General features: G+C 41.6%; 1 protein-coding gene across 4 annotated transcripts; it reads left to right on the top strand.

Moving 5' to 3' along the window:
- The first annotated feature begins 213 nt into the window (after positions 1–213).
- Positions 214–12,279, top strand: CNBP (CCHC-type zinc finger, nucleic acid binding protein). Of its 4 annotated transcripts, none has more exons than XM_004692334.2 (5): positions 214–403; positions 9,796–9,933; positions 10,034–10,126; positions 10,293–10,491; positions 11,191–12,279. In XM_004692334.2, the coding sequence occupies exons 2-5, from the start codon at positions 9,810–9,812 to the stop codon at positions 11,306–11,308; spliced, it is 534 nt and encodes a 177-aa protein (XP_004692391.1). In that variant the 5' UTR covers positions 214–403; positions 9,796–9,809; the 3' UTR covers positions 11,309–12,279. The 4 variants fall into 4 exon arrangements, with proteins under 4 accessions (XP_004692391.1, XP_004692393.1, XP_012587665.1 ...); XM_004692336.2 differs by having other exon boundaries at positions 9,796–9,912; XM_012732211.1 differs by having other exon boundaries at positions 243–403; positions 10,290–10,491.
- Positions 12,280–14,208: the final 1,929 nt, after the last annotated feature.

The raw sequence follows: 14,208 nt of genomic DNA on the forward strand, positions 1-14,208 counted from the left end.
CTTCCAGCCACCGTCCCGGCCAGGTAGAGGTCGGCCTGGAATAAACGAGAAACGCCCGAGAAGGATCGGGGCCCGGGACCCCGGCCCGGCGGGAAAGGCCTCGCGCGGGGCACGGCGGGAGAGGGCGCCGCGCGCGCGGAAGCGGAGCCCCGCCCCGCGTCTCGCTCGGGCCGGACGGCCCTCCCCGCGGGCGGCGCTGATTGGACGGCCGCGCCTCGCGCGCTGATTGGCTGCGTGGGCGAGGCGGAGGAGAGCCGTGCGCAGCGGCGTGTGTGGGGCCGTGTGCAGACCCGCGTGTGGCGCAGGCAAGGACCCTGAAAATAAACAGCCGATACCTTGCGAGCTGCCTTCCCCGGGCTTGCGTCCGAGTCTCTGCCGCCGCGGGCCCGCTCCCACGCCGAAGGTGAGAACCGGGAGTGAGGTCTGGGCCTCGGGAGCCGCAGCGCGGGCCTCGGCCCGGAGCGGACGAAGAGGGTAGGGAGCGGTGAGGCGGCGATGGCGGCCGCACTTTGGCCTGCGCCGCAGCTGCGTCAGGCGGGAAACGCGGCTGCCACCGCCGCCTCGGGCCCGGGTTTCCGGCCCCCCGCAGCCGGACGACCTTCCCGCCCTTCCTCCGCCCGTGAAGCCCGGCCGCCGCGCGTCGGGGCCTCCGCTGGGCCAAGGCCTCGCCTCAGGCCGCAGCCCTACGGCAGAGGCGGCCCGGCCCGTGCGCCCTTGGGACTGAGGCCGTGGGGCTGCAGGGGTCGCGGATGTGGGGCGGAGGGGCTCGTTGGCGGGAACTCCTCGGAAGGGGCCGTGAGGGGGGGACCGGCCCTGGCGCCGGCGGGGGGATGGGGCACCGTCCTGTGCTGGCCATGTGCTGGGGCAGTGGGCCCGGCGGGCCTTGTGCCAAGGGTTCTGGGGGACTCGGGAAAAGGTCCTTGGAGAAGTGCTTGCGGCCGCGCCAGGAAGAGACGCCGCTGGAAGGCCTGGAGCCTTCGGAATTCGTGCCCTCCGCACTGGATAGCGTCCCGATTCCCGAATTTTTATCGTCATTGAAATGCTCTTAAGTTACTGGCCTTACGCTGCAGTTCGGGAAGGCGCAGATAGGGCTCGCTTTGCTGGAGTTAGCGCGGTTTAAGGTGGCGAAACCCCTCGACGAAGCCCTCGAGAAACCCGGTGATGGGGGGAATGGGTGAATTAATTTGTCAGACGTCCAGAATCATAGTGACGGCAGCAACCTTTGCATCATTTGGTGCACCAGTTAAGCGAGGAGAATGTAAGTGAGAGCCGAGACGTGACGCTTAATTACCCAGCCTCGTCGTTTCCCCATAACGTGGAAAGCTATTTTAGAACGGATTTGGGTGTTGATTTTACTAGGGTAAGACATGCTTGTTGCCACATGTTAACCACATGGCCTCAGCCACGGGCCCTATCAAAGGAAATGAGTACATCTGGCCTTGGGGGGGGGTGTCCTTCGACAGGAAGACACTGCTCAGAAATGATCTGTAACTTCAGAGGGTGTGTTTCAGGCATTTTGTTCAGAAGCACCCATGAAAAAGGGTACGATAAAGGAAGGTAAAGAAACGGAGTCAGGATTCGTTTTTTCTTTTAAAGTAATGGGTTAATTTGCATCTTCATCCTGCCTCCCAATACAAGTGCTTAAAATAGGTTTTCCCAATGTCTTACTGTTTGCCCCAGCTTCAGGGGAACACAGCCGGCTAAGATGGACCTTTACGTTAGCAGCTCTTACTACAGTTCTGTCTAGGTATCTTGAGTTTTTGAGGGCTTTAAAGAAGTCCGTGAAAGAACTTTCTCATACTTTTCACCTCTGCAACGCAGTTTTCAAGTACTTCAAGCGAATTGCATCAATCATGTCTTAAACACCTACAAAGTATCATCAGGTAACCTGTTCCCGCTGTTTTCAGCATGCTGTGCCTCCTCCTTGTCTACCAGTGCTCTTTATGTATTGGAACATAAAACGACTAATTTATTAGATTCCCAAGAGCTGGATTAACATTTTTTCTGAACTACAACTCTTGGTAGGTTTTTTGTTTTTTTTTAAGCTAACAGTATATATTTGTGTGCTTATCACATATGTCACATGAGAAAACTTGGGTGCATTTTTGCCAACAACAAAAATGTCTACATCCCCTTTCATTTTCATAACAAGAGAGGTACTGTATTTCAGAAAAACAGGCAGTCGCTCAGATATTTTGAGCCAAATTAGTGGAAGGCTAAGGGATTTATTACACTAATATTTGAATATCTGGAACAGTAATATCTATTTTTAAGGTATTATAAATTAGTATTTATAAGGTATTGTAAATGGTTTTATAATATGGTAATGACAATAGGTTCTTTTTTACTCTTTTTAAAATCTAATAAAAATGTGTGGAACATACATGCCAAGCTACCAAATTGGTGCTTAAAAACAATAGAGCTACAGTTGGACTGTTGTAATGATTAGTCTTTTTGCTAAAAATGGCCCTCTGTGGGAATGAGTTAAGAACACACACACACACAAACGTTGGCTTCTTTCCCCTTTCTAGCCTCCTGACAGCAAGTGGAGAGCCAGAAGACTGATGCCAAGGCATCCTAGGCTGCTATGTGGAAAGCACTTTCCATACAGTCTCACTTAATAGAACTCCCATTCTGGCGTTGCGGGATGCTGCTGCAGGCAAACATGCTGTTGAGAGATTCCAGTAAACTAGCCACCATTTTCATGTTGTAAAAACTTAACAGAATAATAAATTGAGGGTCTTTGGCCACTAAAATTCAGGTTGTAAGTAGATGGATTATCTAATCAGGAATATGCTTAGTGACCATACTTACAGTGACTGACTGTAATTATAAATGAAGGTATAAACGAGTGAAATCAGGTCTTTGGGTCTATAGTAATGCAGACCAAGATACTTTAGCTTTGAGGAAGCTAAAGTATCTTGGCTTAAAATTAAGGAAAGCTGTGATAATATACTGTGAAAAAATTTACTTATTGCTGTGGATTTTTAATCACAGTTTTCATTTATATAAAAAAATTTACACCAAATTCCTTTTGTGTTAAAGTTCAAATTAATGTGCTTTATACAATTATTTGCTGTGTATGGTAATAGTATCTTTAATGTTTTTGATGTGGGCATGAATTGGTGTATTTTGATAGCAGTTTCATGTGCACTTAACTGGAGGGCTTAGAACCAAACTGACTCAAAACTTTCTAGTTGTATGACTTTGGGTAAGTCACTTGGTCACAAATCTTCAGTTTCAAGTGTGGTAAGGACTATATACACACCTGTGGACCTTTGACTCCTAGTAGATATTTAGTTATTAAAACCTTTCAGGAGTAATGCGGATAGGCAGAAGTGGATAGGAAATAACCAAGGTCACGCAGTAAGTACAAGAACTAGGATAAGAACCCAGAAGTACCCCAGTATTATACTTTGTTCTCTGACCAAAATACAAGTAATGTACCATGTAACTTGCTTCTTTGTATTTTTCTTTTAAATATTTATCTACACATACAAGAACTGGGGTACAGGCCAGAGGTGTTGGGGGGGGGTCTGGTGAGAGGATTCACCAGAGACTGAATGGGGAGCAGAGTAAGCAGATCTACTGAAATATACTGCTGAGCAACAGCAGGTGTGTCAGGAAAGGTCTGCCACATCATGTGGGTCACCTCCCTGGCCAGGAATTGAACTCTTGTGGCAGTGACTGTGGATCGCTTCATAGATGCACTTTAACCCATTGTGCCACCAGGGAGGGCTCATTCTGTGTGTATTTTTATTAGAACAATCTATAAAAGTGTTTCAGTACCATGTTGGAACACTAACAGAATAATTCAGTGGGCAAAAGCTTCACTGGTCTAGCTGCAGTTAGGTCAACATTGATGAATCAGATAATTCTAAATTGGGGAAATAAAGATACAGTAAATTATGTGAATATATCAGCTGTGTTAGTAAAAAAAAAAACAGTACCCTAAAACTGGCCAGATTTGCACCATACTTTGTCATTTTTCTTCCAACTTTTCTGTTGGTACAGATACTAAGTGTATTTTATACGGTACAGTGAGTATATATTTTATTCATTTATCTTGATTGTAAGGTTTATGTAGATTACTTTGTTCTTGCATCAAAAATATGGTATGGCTACATTAATGAAACAAATTATAATCATTTGTGTTTTGGTGTCAAGTTCAGGATTTAAGCCATAAAATCTAGATGAAGACAAAATTTGCCTGTAAAATAGAGATTCAGTTGAGCATAAATGGCTCTGCGCAGTGAATATTCTGATCTTGTCAGGTATTATCTCGACTGTCCTCCTATTCCTCTTGCTTGACATGCCCTGTGGTTTTACTTCATTTTAAAATGTGTCTGTCATAAAAATTGACTCTGCCCTCTCTGATTTCTAATAGCTAAAAATGATGTCATTTGGAATTCACCCTTTTTCCTCTTCTTACCATTTCTCCATTCCATTGAGGAAATAGACTTTTGAAATGAGAAGCTAGTATAAGCAGAGTTAATCCCAACCTAAACCTGTTATTAGAAATTGGACTGTGTTCTAATCTACCTGTTAAGCAATCTGACTTAATTGGAGAGAGAGTGGGAAGGAAAAATGATGTAGCAGAGAACTCTTACAATTTTTGAGCATCTATTAAGCACAAGGCACCACCTAACAACTCATCACAGACCAGTTTTATCACCTTCCTTTCCCAAATAAGGACAAGTAAGGTAGCTCAAGTGTTTGAAGTTAATCTTGGTTGAGTGATTAAACCAGGCTCACCTATGGTCCCAGAACGATTTTGCTAAGTGTTATGAAAGTATCAGTACAGATACTATGACTTTTAACATCAAGAAGGATGAGATACTTCCTGGCAACAGTGACAATACAGTATTTTGTCTTTATTTCACATTTGTACATCTGTTTTGTACCATTTCATAAACATGTAGTCTGGTTTGATAGTGAATTCTTGGAGGGGAGGAGCCTAAGTGGCTAGTTAGGAGTTGTGGTTGCTGACTCTGACCTTGGGTTAAAATTTCTGTCATCTTATAGATGTTACATAATCAGAAATACTCTTGAGTTTATAGTGGTTGTAATCAGTCCTTAATGAGAACCTAATTGAAAATAGTTACTTGCAGTAACTTGTGATATTAAGAAGTTTCAATGCTGTATTTTAGTATACTAGACTAGTTTTGATTGTTAGCAAATGATTACTAGTGACCCTCAGCATTCCTCCCAAGGGTCAAGTACTGAGATACATAACTGCTCCTGAACCCGTAGTTGTGTGAGGTGTTATGATGCTTCAAAGGTGAATTGCTTGGCTTCTGCCCTCCAGGAATTTGATAAAAGGCAATATGGTAGTGGCATCTTGTTAAAAAGTGCCTTCTCCGTAGAAAGAATTTGAGGCTGGAATTGTAGTCAAATTATTTTAGAGTTGCTCTTGAACGATGGGAATGGTTTTAACAGGTGGAGGGAATGAAAGCAGGACAGTGAAACAAAATCTTAGCCAAGAGCAGTGAGAATCAAGAGCCATAATTCTCAGTTCTACTTTGCCTCTCTCTATAGTTTATCAAGGACTAATTTGAAATTCTCTAAAGATCTTTTAACTAAATACATTTGTATATAAGGAATATTACGTCGGGGGCCTGCTGCCTACTATTAGAAGGATTTTTCTAAAACAAGTGGAAACTGCTTTTTGGTTAGTGTTCAGAGACAGTATTGTCACAAGGGACTCTGAAAATGAAGATCAACTAATGGACGGATTACCGTCCATTAGGCTAAGGGATTGGAGATAAGAGAATACTGATTGTATACACATTACCTAAGTCTGCCTGGAAAACCTCTTTAAAAAACGTGCTATGGCCTTCCCTGGTGGCACAACGGATTAAAGCGCAGCACTGCAAACTAGCCACAGCCACTTAAGTGCAAGTTTAATCCCAGGCCCTGGAGGTGGCCCACATGGCATGGCAGACAGACCTGTCCTGTCTCACCCGCTGTGCCTCTCAGCAGTGTACTTTGTCAACCTGCCTGTGCTGGTCCCCACTCTGATTCTGGTGAATCCTCTCATTGTTCCTGCACCTCTGGCCTGTACCCGAATTGTATATGTATAAATATGTCTTTAAAAAATTAAAAACATGCTTTGCTGATGGTGGAGGTCCTTGATTTTTTTTTTTTTTTTTTAAGATTTAGTGGGGTTCATGTTTATTGCTGCTTTATTTACAGTTGGGAAAAACATGGAAGCAGCCCAAATGCCCAAAAGTAGAGGACTGGATTAAAAAGATATGGTACATATATACAATGGAATATTACTCAGCAACCAAAAAAAACACATGTCTTTTGCAGCAACTTGGATGGAGCTGGAAAAGACCATGCTTAGTGAGATAAGCCAGAAAGAGAAAGAAAAATACCGGATGGTTTCGCTCATAGCAGGAGTATAATGGACCAGCGAGAAAATAATAAGAATAATGAACAGCCATATACCAGAGACATTTTGCAGGGGTGGAGCGGGGAATGTGATCAAAAATGGGGGGAGAGGGGAGTCCACAGGACTATGGTGATGGCACATGGGTGACTCGGTGAAGGGAGACCCATGGGGATTACAATTGAGATGGAAAAAAAAAAAGTACAAAATGATGTAAGAATGAACTATTATTTAAATAAGATTTAATGGGGTTATTTTGAACGTTGATTTTATTCCAGCAGTCAAAATTGAGACCAAAATTTGTTGATGGCACAACAGCTTAAATTTACTGTATGAGTTCCGTCTTTACCATTCAGCTTTTCATAACTGATTTTGCAAAATAGTATAATTGCATGTAAATAGATATCCTGCTTTCTCTTAAACAATTTGTAGTTCTGTTAGAAATGGTCACATTTCAGTCAACTTTCAATTCATTTAGGAAGAAGTAAAGCTTAATGTTTAATCATTTTTTAAAGATATATTGATGCATATAAGAACTGGGGTACAGGCCAGAGGTGCCAGGGGTTAGGGGTAAGTTGTTCACCAGAGACAGAGTGGGGAACAGAACAGGCAGATTGAAATACACTGCTGAGGAGAGCAGCAGGCGAGACAGGAGAGGTCTGCACCATGTGGGTCTCCTCCCTGGCTGGGGATTGATTTCATGCTGCACTGGCTGCGGGTAGGTTTATAGTGCAGCTGTGCTTTAACCCCTTGCACCATCGGGGAGGCCCTTGCTATTTAATCTTGAAGTGTTGTTTTAGCTAATCATTTTCCTTCCAGAAGCACTTTTCTGGTTATTTCTTTTTCCTCTTGACTTTGGATTTGGGTTTCCTGAATATAGAGCTAAGACAATGGAGAAAGGAACAATTTATGGAAAATCTCCACATAAGGTATACCATCCTTTCTCCCTCCCCCCAAAAGAGATTTATTCATTTGTGCATACGGAACTGGGGTGCAGGCCCCAGGTACAGGGGTGGTGAGAGGATTCACCAGAGACTGAATGGGGAGCGGAACAGGCAGATTGACAAAGTACACTAGTACACTGCTTGGGGAGCAGCAGGTGAGACTGGAGAAGTCTGTTGTGCCATGTGGGTCACTTCCCTAGCCTGGAATCTGAAGTTGTAGTGGCTAGCTTCTTAGTGCTGTGCTTTAACCCATTGCACCTCCAGGGAGGGCTTTAGGTCATACTGTTCTTAAACTAGTATCCTGTGTTGAGAAAATAAATTAAAAATATAAGTGCTGAATTTATCCCATTGATAAATATCTGATGTATCATTGTAGTATTTCCTTTGTGCTTGTTAATATTTTGAAAAACAGGAAGTTCTTCTGAAGTCTGGCTCTCAGGTTGGGGGAATGCTTAGAACTATCATTTTCTTAGCTTTAGAAAGACATAGTGAACTTTGACACTTCAGATATTGTCTTTTCTCAAAGGTTAAGTATTTTGTTTCAATAATATTTAGGACATAAAATTGTGTGGATTATCTAATTAAAAGAGATTGGTCATTGCTTTGCAAATAATAGCAGCAATAGTTAAATGTGCTCAAATATTTAGTCTAAACTTTTTAGTCTCCATCGGCTGGTTTCTTCTGACTAGAAGTGTGCAATTTGGCATTGAAAAGATTTGAAATTTCAGGGCCCTTCTGGTTGGCACAGCAGGTTAAGGCAGAGCACTGTGAAGCTACCCGCAGCCACTGCAGCATGAGTTCGCACCTCCAGCGAGCAAACTGACCCACATGGCGCATCAGACCTTCTGTCTCACTCACTGCTCCCCTCAGCAGTGTACTTCGTTGATCTTCCTGTTCTGCTTCCCACTCTGTCTCTGGTGAATCCTCTCGCTGCCCTGCACCTCTGGCCTGTACTCCTGTTCTGTATGCATACACAAAACTTAAAAAAAAAAAAGACTTGAAATTTCAGCCTAATTTTTATATTACTAGATTTCTCCACAACCTAATGAAAAACCAGTTACTGAAATAAGTGGATGAGACCCTCCCGTGTTCTCAGTTCTTTCTGTAATTTGGTGCTGAGATTGGTTTAGGTAAATCATTATCCAGTCATTCTTGCACAAATGAAACAATTTATTTCTTGATCAAGGTGATATTTTTAAAGATTTATTTATTTATGCATACAAGAACTGGGGTGTAGGCCAGAGGTGTTGGGAGGAGGTGAGAGGATTCACCAGAGACAGTTGAAGAGCAGAATCTACTGAAATACACTTCCAAGAGGAACAGCAGGCAAACCTGTTTCACCAGGGAGGTACCCCATGAGGCTTTTAAAAAAACTATTTACCACTACTTTGTGCTGGGATTAAAGATTAAAAATGTCTGAATGTAGAAATGTAAATGTTTTTAGCTAGTTTATTTTTTAAGATTGTTACATAAGATAAAATCCATGTGTTCTAGTGAGAGTTTTGCTTTATTTTAAAGTAATATCCAATAAAGGGGTCTTATGAGATTCCAAGGACCTTTACTTTACGCGTAAAAATGGGAATTTGGAAGTCCATTGCGTTATCCATTTTGCCACGGAGCCACCTAAAATGGGAATTTGGATATAGGAGAGTAGGAAAGTAAAATGGTCCTAGTGCTTCTGTCATTTTCTCTAGTATACTTGTACCCTCTAGAGATGTAATTTATATCCTGCAGGTCTTTTAACATACTCTTAGATTAAACCATTAAACAAGTGTTCCCACAGTATTCGGTGGGAAGGTTACAGAAAGAAATTAGTTTTCTTCACCTTCCTGTCCTCATCAGAATCTTACTTTGCCCCATTGGTTTGGATTATTTCTATTTTATGACTAGTGAGTGACTTCCAGTTGCCCAAAATTAAGCTTACTGGTCATGGTTTATAACCATTATGATGTGTTCTTTCATTAAGTTGTGACTGGAATGAGGTATTTCTAATAATGGCTGTGTAGCTATACTAAAACTAAATACCATCACCCTGTTGATACATCAGTCTTGATAGCTGATGTATATATAGTCAAGGTTTAAAACTGTATAATATAAAAGGGGTACAGGCAGAGGTTTGGAGGTGAGAGGATTCATCAGAGACAGAGAGGGGAACAGAATGGGCGGATGTACTGAAATACACTGCTGAGGGGAGAGGTCTGCTGCGCCATGGGGGTCATCTCCCTGACTGGGCATTGAACTCCAGCTGCAGTAGCCGTGGACAGCTTCTTAGTGCTGCGCTTGACTGGTTTTTACTCTTAATGTAAATGTTTAATGTCTAAGTGTATATTATGGGATTGGTTTGCTAAGCGATATATTGACTTTTCTCCCCAAGAATAATTGAAAAGTACACTAAAGGGAATGTGAGCTAAAAGAAATTCCAAGTGGTGTAATGTTGTCATTTTTAATGTTTTGAAGATCTAACTGCAGCCATGAGCAGCAATGAGTGCTTCAAGTGTGGACGATCTGGTCACTGGGCCCGGGAATGCCCTACCGGTGGAGGCCGTGGTCGTGGAATGAGAAGCCGTGGCAGAGGTGGTTTTACCTCGGATAGAGGTATTTTTGTCGAATAAAAAATTCTGATGTATTTTAGTATTCATTAGTATTAAGACTGGTCTAATTATCCAATTTTTTTGTTTGTTTCTGCTCAAAATAGGTTTCCAGTTTGTTTCCTCATCTCTTCCAGACATCTGTTATCGCTGTGGTGAGTCTGGTCACCTTGCCAAGGATTGTGATCTTCAGGAGGATGGTAAGTATTTAACACTTTCTCTCATCTCCCTCTAGAACTTGAGGTGAGCATGTAGTAAACATAGCATTGAGAAAGATTCCACATTTGAGGCCTCGTATGATTTATAACGTAACAACACTGTCGAGGTTTTATAGTCTTGGTCTGCTTCTTTTCCTTATTGTTGAAGCCTGCTATAACTGCGGTAGAGGTGGCCACATTGCCAAGGACTGCAAGGAGCCCAAACGGGAGCGGGAGCAGTGCTGCTACAACTGCGGCAAACCAGGCCATCTGGCTCGTGACTGTGACCATGCGGATGAGCAGAAGTGCTATTCTTGTGGGGAGTTTGGACACATCCAGAAAGACTGCACCAAAGTGAAGTGCTATAGGTAAGTAATTAAAATGTTGTTGCAAGAAAGTTCATTGATGATGTTTCTGAATTAGCTGTAAAGGGGAAGGACTTTATTAGATCCATTTCATATAGTGAACATTAGCTGTGCAAATGACAGATTTTAGTACATATGATCAGCAACCTGTCTATGTATATATTAGTCCTTTTTTGGCCATGCTAGCTGTGACTTACAGCAACTGGGACAGCTTACACAACTGGCATTGCTTTGTGTCTTTAAAATAACGTTGCAGTAGTATGGTGCTTTCAGAGATTTTGGAGAAAGCACAAATCTCTTCATAATGTACAAATCTCGGAGAGCTTTGCTTTAGCTGTGATTGTGATATATATTTATGTTTAAAGTGTACATTTTGATAAGTTTATGTGGACATCCCTAAAATCTTAGTATTAACTTGCATAAAGATAGAACGTGGGGCCAGTGTTTTTGGTTTTGATGTTGGTTCTTCTCTTCTGGCTGGAATTTTGATTTTATGGATTAGGCTACACAGATGAGTAATTTTGTTACCTAATTTCCTATTAGAGGTTAGTTAGGCTGGGGGAGGCTGAGGGTTTATGAGATTAAAGAAAAAAATATATTGCTTCATTTGTCCACTTTTTGCTCTGCAGTGACTATTGCGTTAGCATACAGTTTTGTGTTTTTTGAACACCATTATGAAAGCTATTTTATTTCTTTTTTTAGGTGTGGCGAAACTGGTCACGTAGCCATTAACTGCAGCAAGACAAGTGAAGTCAACTGTTACCGCTGTGGCGAGTCAGGGCATCTTGCACGGGAATGCACGATTGAGGCCACAGCTTAATTATTTTCCTTTGTCGCCCCTCCTTTTTCTGATTGATGGTTGTATTATTTTCTCTGAATCCTCTTCACTGGCCAAAGGTTGGCAGATAGAGGCTATTCCCAGGCCAGTGAGCTTTACTTGCCGTGTAAAAGGAGGAAAGGGGTGGAAAAAAATCGACTTTCTGCATTTAACTACAAAAAAAAGTTTATGTTTAGTTTGGTAGAGGTGTTATGTATAATGCTTTGTTAAAGAACCCCCTTTCCGCGCCACTGGTGAATAGGGATTGAATGGGAAGAGTTGAGTCAGACCAGTAAGCCCATTCTGGGTTTCTTGAATATGTTCCCATGTAGGAGGTAAAACCAATTCTGGAAGTGTCTGTGAGCTTCCATAAATAACTTTAATTTTAGCGTAATGATGGCCTTGGATTATCTGACCTCAGTAGCTGTTAAATAACATCAAGTAACATCTGTATCAGGCCCTACATAGAACATACAGTTGAGTGGGAGTAAACAGCATAGAAAACCAAACCGGCGTGTTAATGGTTATCTGAGAGAAATCGGGATTAAAGCCTAAACAAGAACAACTGCATCACAGCATTGATGCTGGATATACAGATGCTGATGGCAAAAGTTAGAACACATTTTTTCAAAGACTAAATCTAAAACCCAGAGTAAACATCTATGCTCAAGTGCATAATTTGGAGCTATTCAGGAATTGCAGAGAAATGCATTTTCACAGAAATCAAGATGTTATTTTTGTATACTATATCACTTAGACAACTGTGTTTCATTTGCTGTAATCAGTTTTTAAAAGTCAGATGGAAAAAGCAACTGAAGTCCTAGAAAATAGAAATGTAATTTTAAACTATCCAATAAAGCTGGAGGAGGAAGGGGAGTTTGACTAAAGTTCTTTTTGTTTGTTTCAGATTTTCCTTAATGTACATAGTGCAAAATGCCATATTAAAGAGGGGAATGTGGAGGACTGAAAGCTGACAGTTTGTACTGTTCTTTTTGTACTAACGATTCAAACCTTCATTAGTGAAAAGTAGCTGTTGTAAGGAAGCATGCATTTATATAATGTTAGTGTCACTTGTTTTGCAGGGTTATGGGGAAACATAGCTCTCTATTACTGTTAGCTCTGTAGTCCACTTTAACGATGCCCTTTTGTATTCATTCTGAGCATATTTTCAATGACTTAGCGTTTCATTCCCCCTCTGGTTTCACAAGGGTCTGAGATGGTGGGTCTTCCTATTTTTCTAGGCTCCAATCTAAAGTTATAGTGAGCCTTAAAAATCTGGTTTAATGAACTCAGTTTAAAAGTTATTAGAATTTTAACTTGTTTGAAGAACAGTTATTCTTCCCACCCTATATCCTCTATTGTCTTGTGTGTCCAGTTTGACAGGGGACATAAATTTCCAAGCTTAGTTCATTCTTTGCCCTCTTTACATGACACTGGCTGCTTCACTTTGGGTGTATTATAAATTTTTCATCCTCCATGTAGGTATCAATTCACTGTAATAATGTTGCTGTCTCAGCTTTGTCAAATAATTAGAACAGGCAAGAAAGTGACATGACATGTATTCCTAAGAAAATGACTGCCTACATGTTTAATTTTTCCTTGCTATTGTTAGTAAACAGTCTCTCATGTTAACTAAGCATGTTAATTCTAGTTTCTACCACAGATAGGGAAAGCATAAGGGAAGACCTGTTTTCAGAGACATCACTGCTAATGTAAGTTTAGCAGGCTGGTATGCCCCTCAAAATTTTCTGTCCCCACGTAGGAACATTTGAAAAGCAAATATATTTAGAACAGCTTTGTGTTAACAAAACTTTCGTAGTGCTGTGGTGGTGTTCTTTTTCTTTTTTTAAGAGGTTAAAGGGTAAAGTTGTTTTTGTTGTTGTTTTTTTAATTTATGTACACACGAACTGGGGATAGGCCAGAGAGGTGCAAGGGTAAGAAAATTGACCAGACACAGGATGGGGAGAAGAGCAAGCAGATCTACTGAAATGCACTGCTGAGGGGACCAGCGGGTGAGACAGGAGAGGTCTGCTGCACCATGTGGGTCAGCTCCCTGGCCAGGGATCGAATTTGGTGGTGCAGTAGCTGCTGATAGCTTCATAGTGCTGAGACTTTTTTAACCCCTTGTCCCACCGGTGACGTCCTCCTTGATAAGTTTCTTGAAGGAGGAGTGCATCAGATTAACCTCTCTTAACAACATTTAACAGAAACAATGGACACTTGGAGTCTCCATACTTAGTGAGCCATTTGAAAATAAATTGGTAGAGGTTACTTCACTGAATATTTTGGCATACGTCTTCTAAGAGCTTATATGTTCTTTGTCTGCACACAATCCTGTTAGCATACTTAAATTCATGAGTGCCAGCTGATAACCTAATGCAATATTCAAATAGTTCCAGCTGTATGTGTGGTAAAAAGAAAAAATGCTAATTTCCCTAAACTAAGGGAAAAACTGGGGAACTGTTATGGGACTTAAAAGACACCAAAAAAACTTAACCAAATGCAATTTTTATTGACCTCACTTTTCCCCTTGTAACCTTGATTTTAGAAGACCAGAGTTTGTGTCATAAGCTTTTTTTCCCCTTCCCTTCATGGTGTTATTTGTTTATATCCCCAGCATTTCATGTCCTAAGACTGGATTATTAGGGTCAGCTTAAACTTGTGGTGGAATATAGCACATTAGTTACTCTGAAGTGCTGGAACAATTTTTAGGAGTCCAGGGCAGCATTGTACTACCGTGTGCAGAAAATTGCATTTTCTTTTTATCAGTAATACAGAACCTGGTGGTTGACTTCCAGATAATATTTAGATTATATAGGTGCATTTGCAACCTTTTCTATTTGAAGTGCCAGAAGTAAATCCCTGATACACTTAAGTGTCCCAAGAAGTTTTTAGTATATACT

Source organism: Condylura cristata, unplaced genomic scaffold, assembly GCF_000260355.1.
Source record: "Condylura cristata isolate star-nosed mole 26May11 unplaced genomic scaffold, ConCri1.0 scaffold00033, whole genome shotgun sequence".
NCBI classification, from domain to species: domain Eukaryota; kingdom Metazoa; phylum Chordata; class Mammalia; order Eulipotyphla; family Talpidae; genus Condylura; species Condylura cristata.

What these genes read in the sequence shown, in the direction of transcription:
- CNBP (XM_012732211.1), top strand. Translation starts at nt 9,810, where the DNA reads ATGAGCAGCAATGAGTGCTTCAAGTGTGGACGATCTGGTCACTGGGCC. An exon ending in TGGTTTTACCTCGGATAGAG is followed by an intron (nt 9,934 to 10,033) that starts GTATTTTTGTCG and finishes TGCTCAAAATAG; the next exon opens with GTTTCCAGTTTGTTTCCTCA. An exon ending in ACCAAAGTGAAGTGCTATAG is followed by an intron (nt 10,492 to 11,190) that starts GTAAGTAATTAA and finishes TTCTTTTTTTAG; the next exon opens with GTGTGGCGAAACTGGTCACG.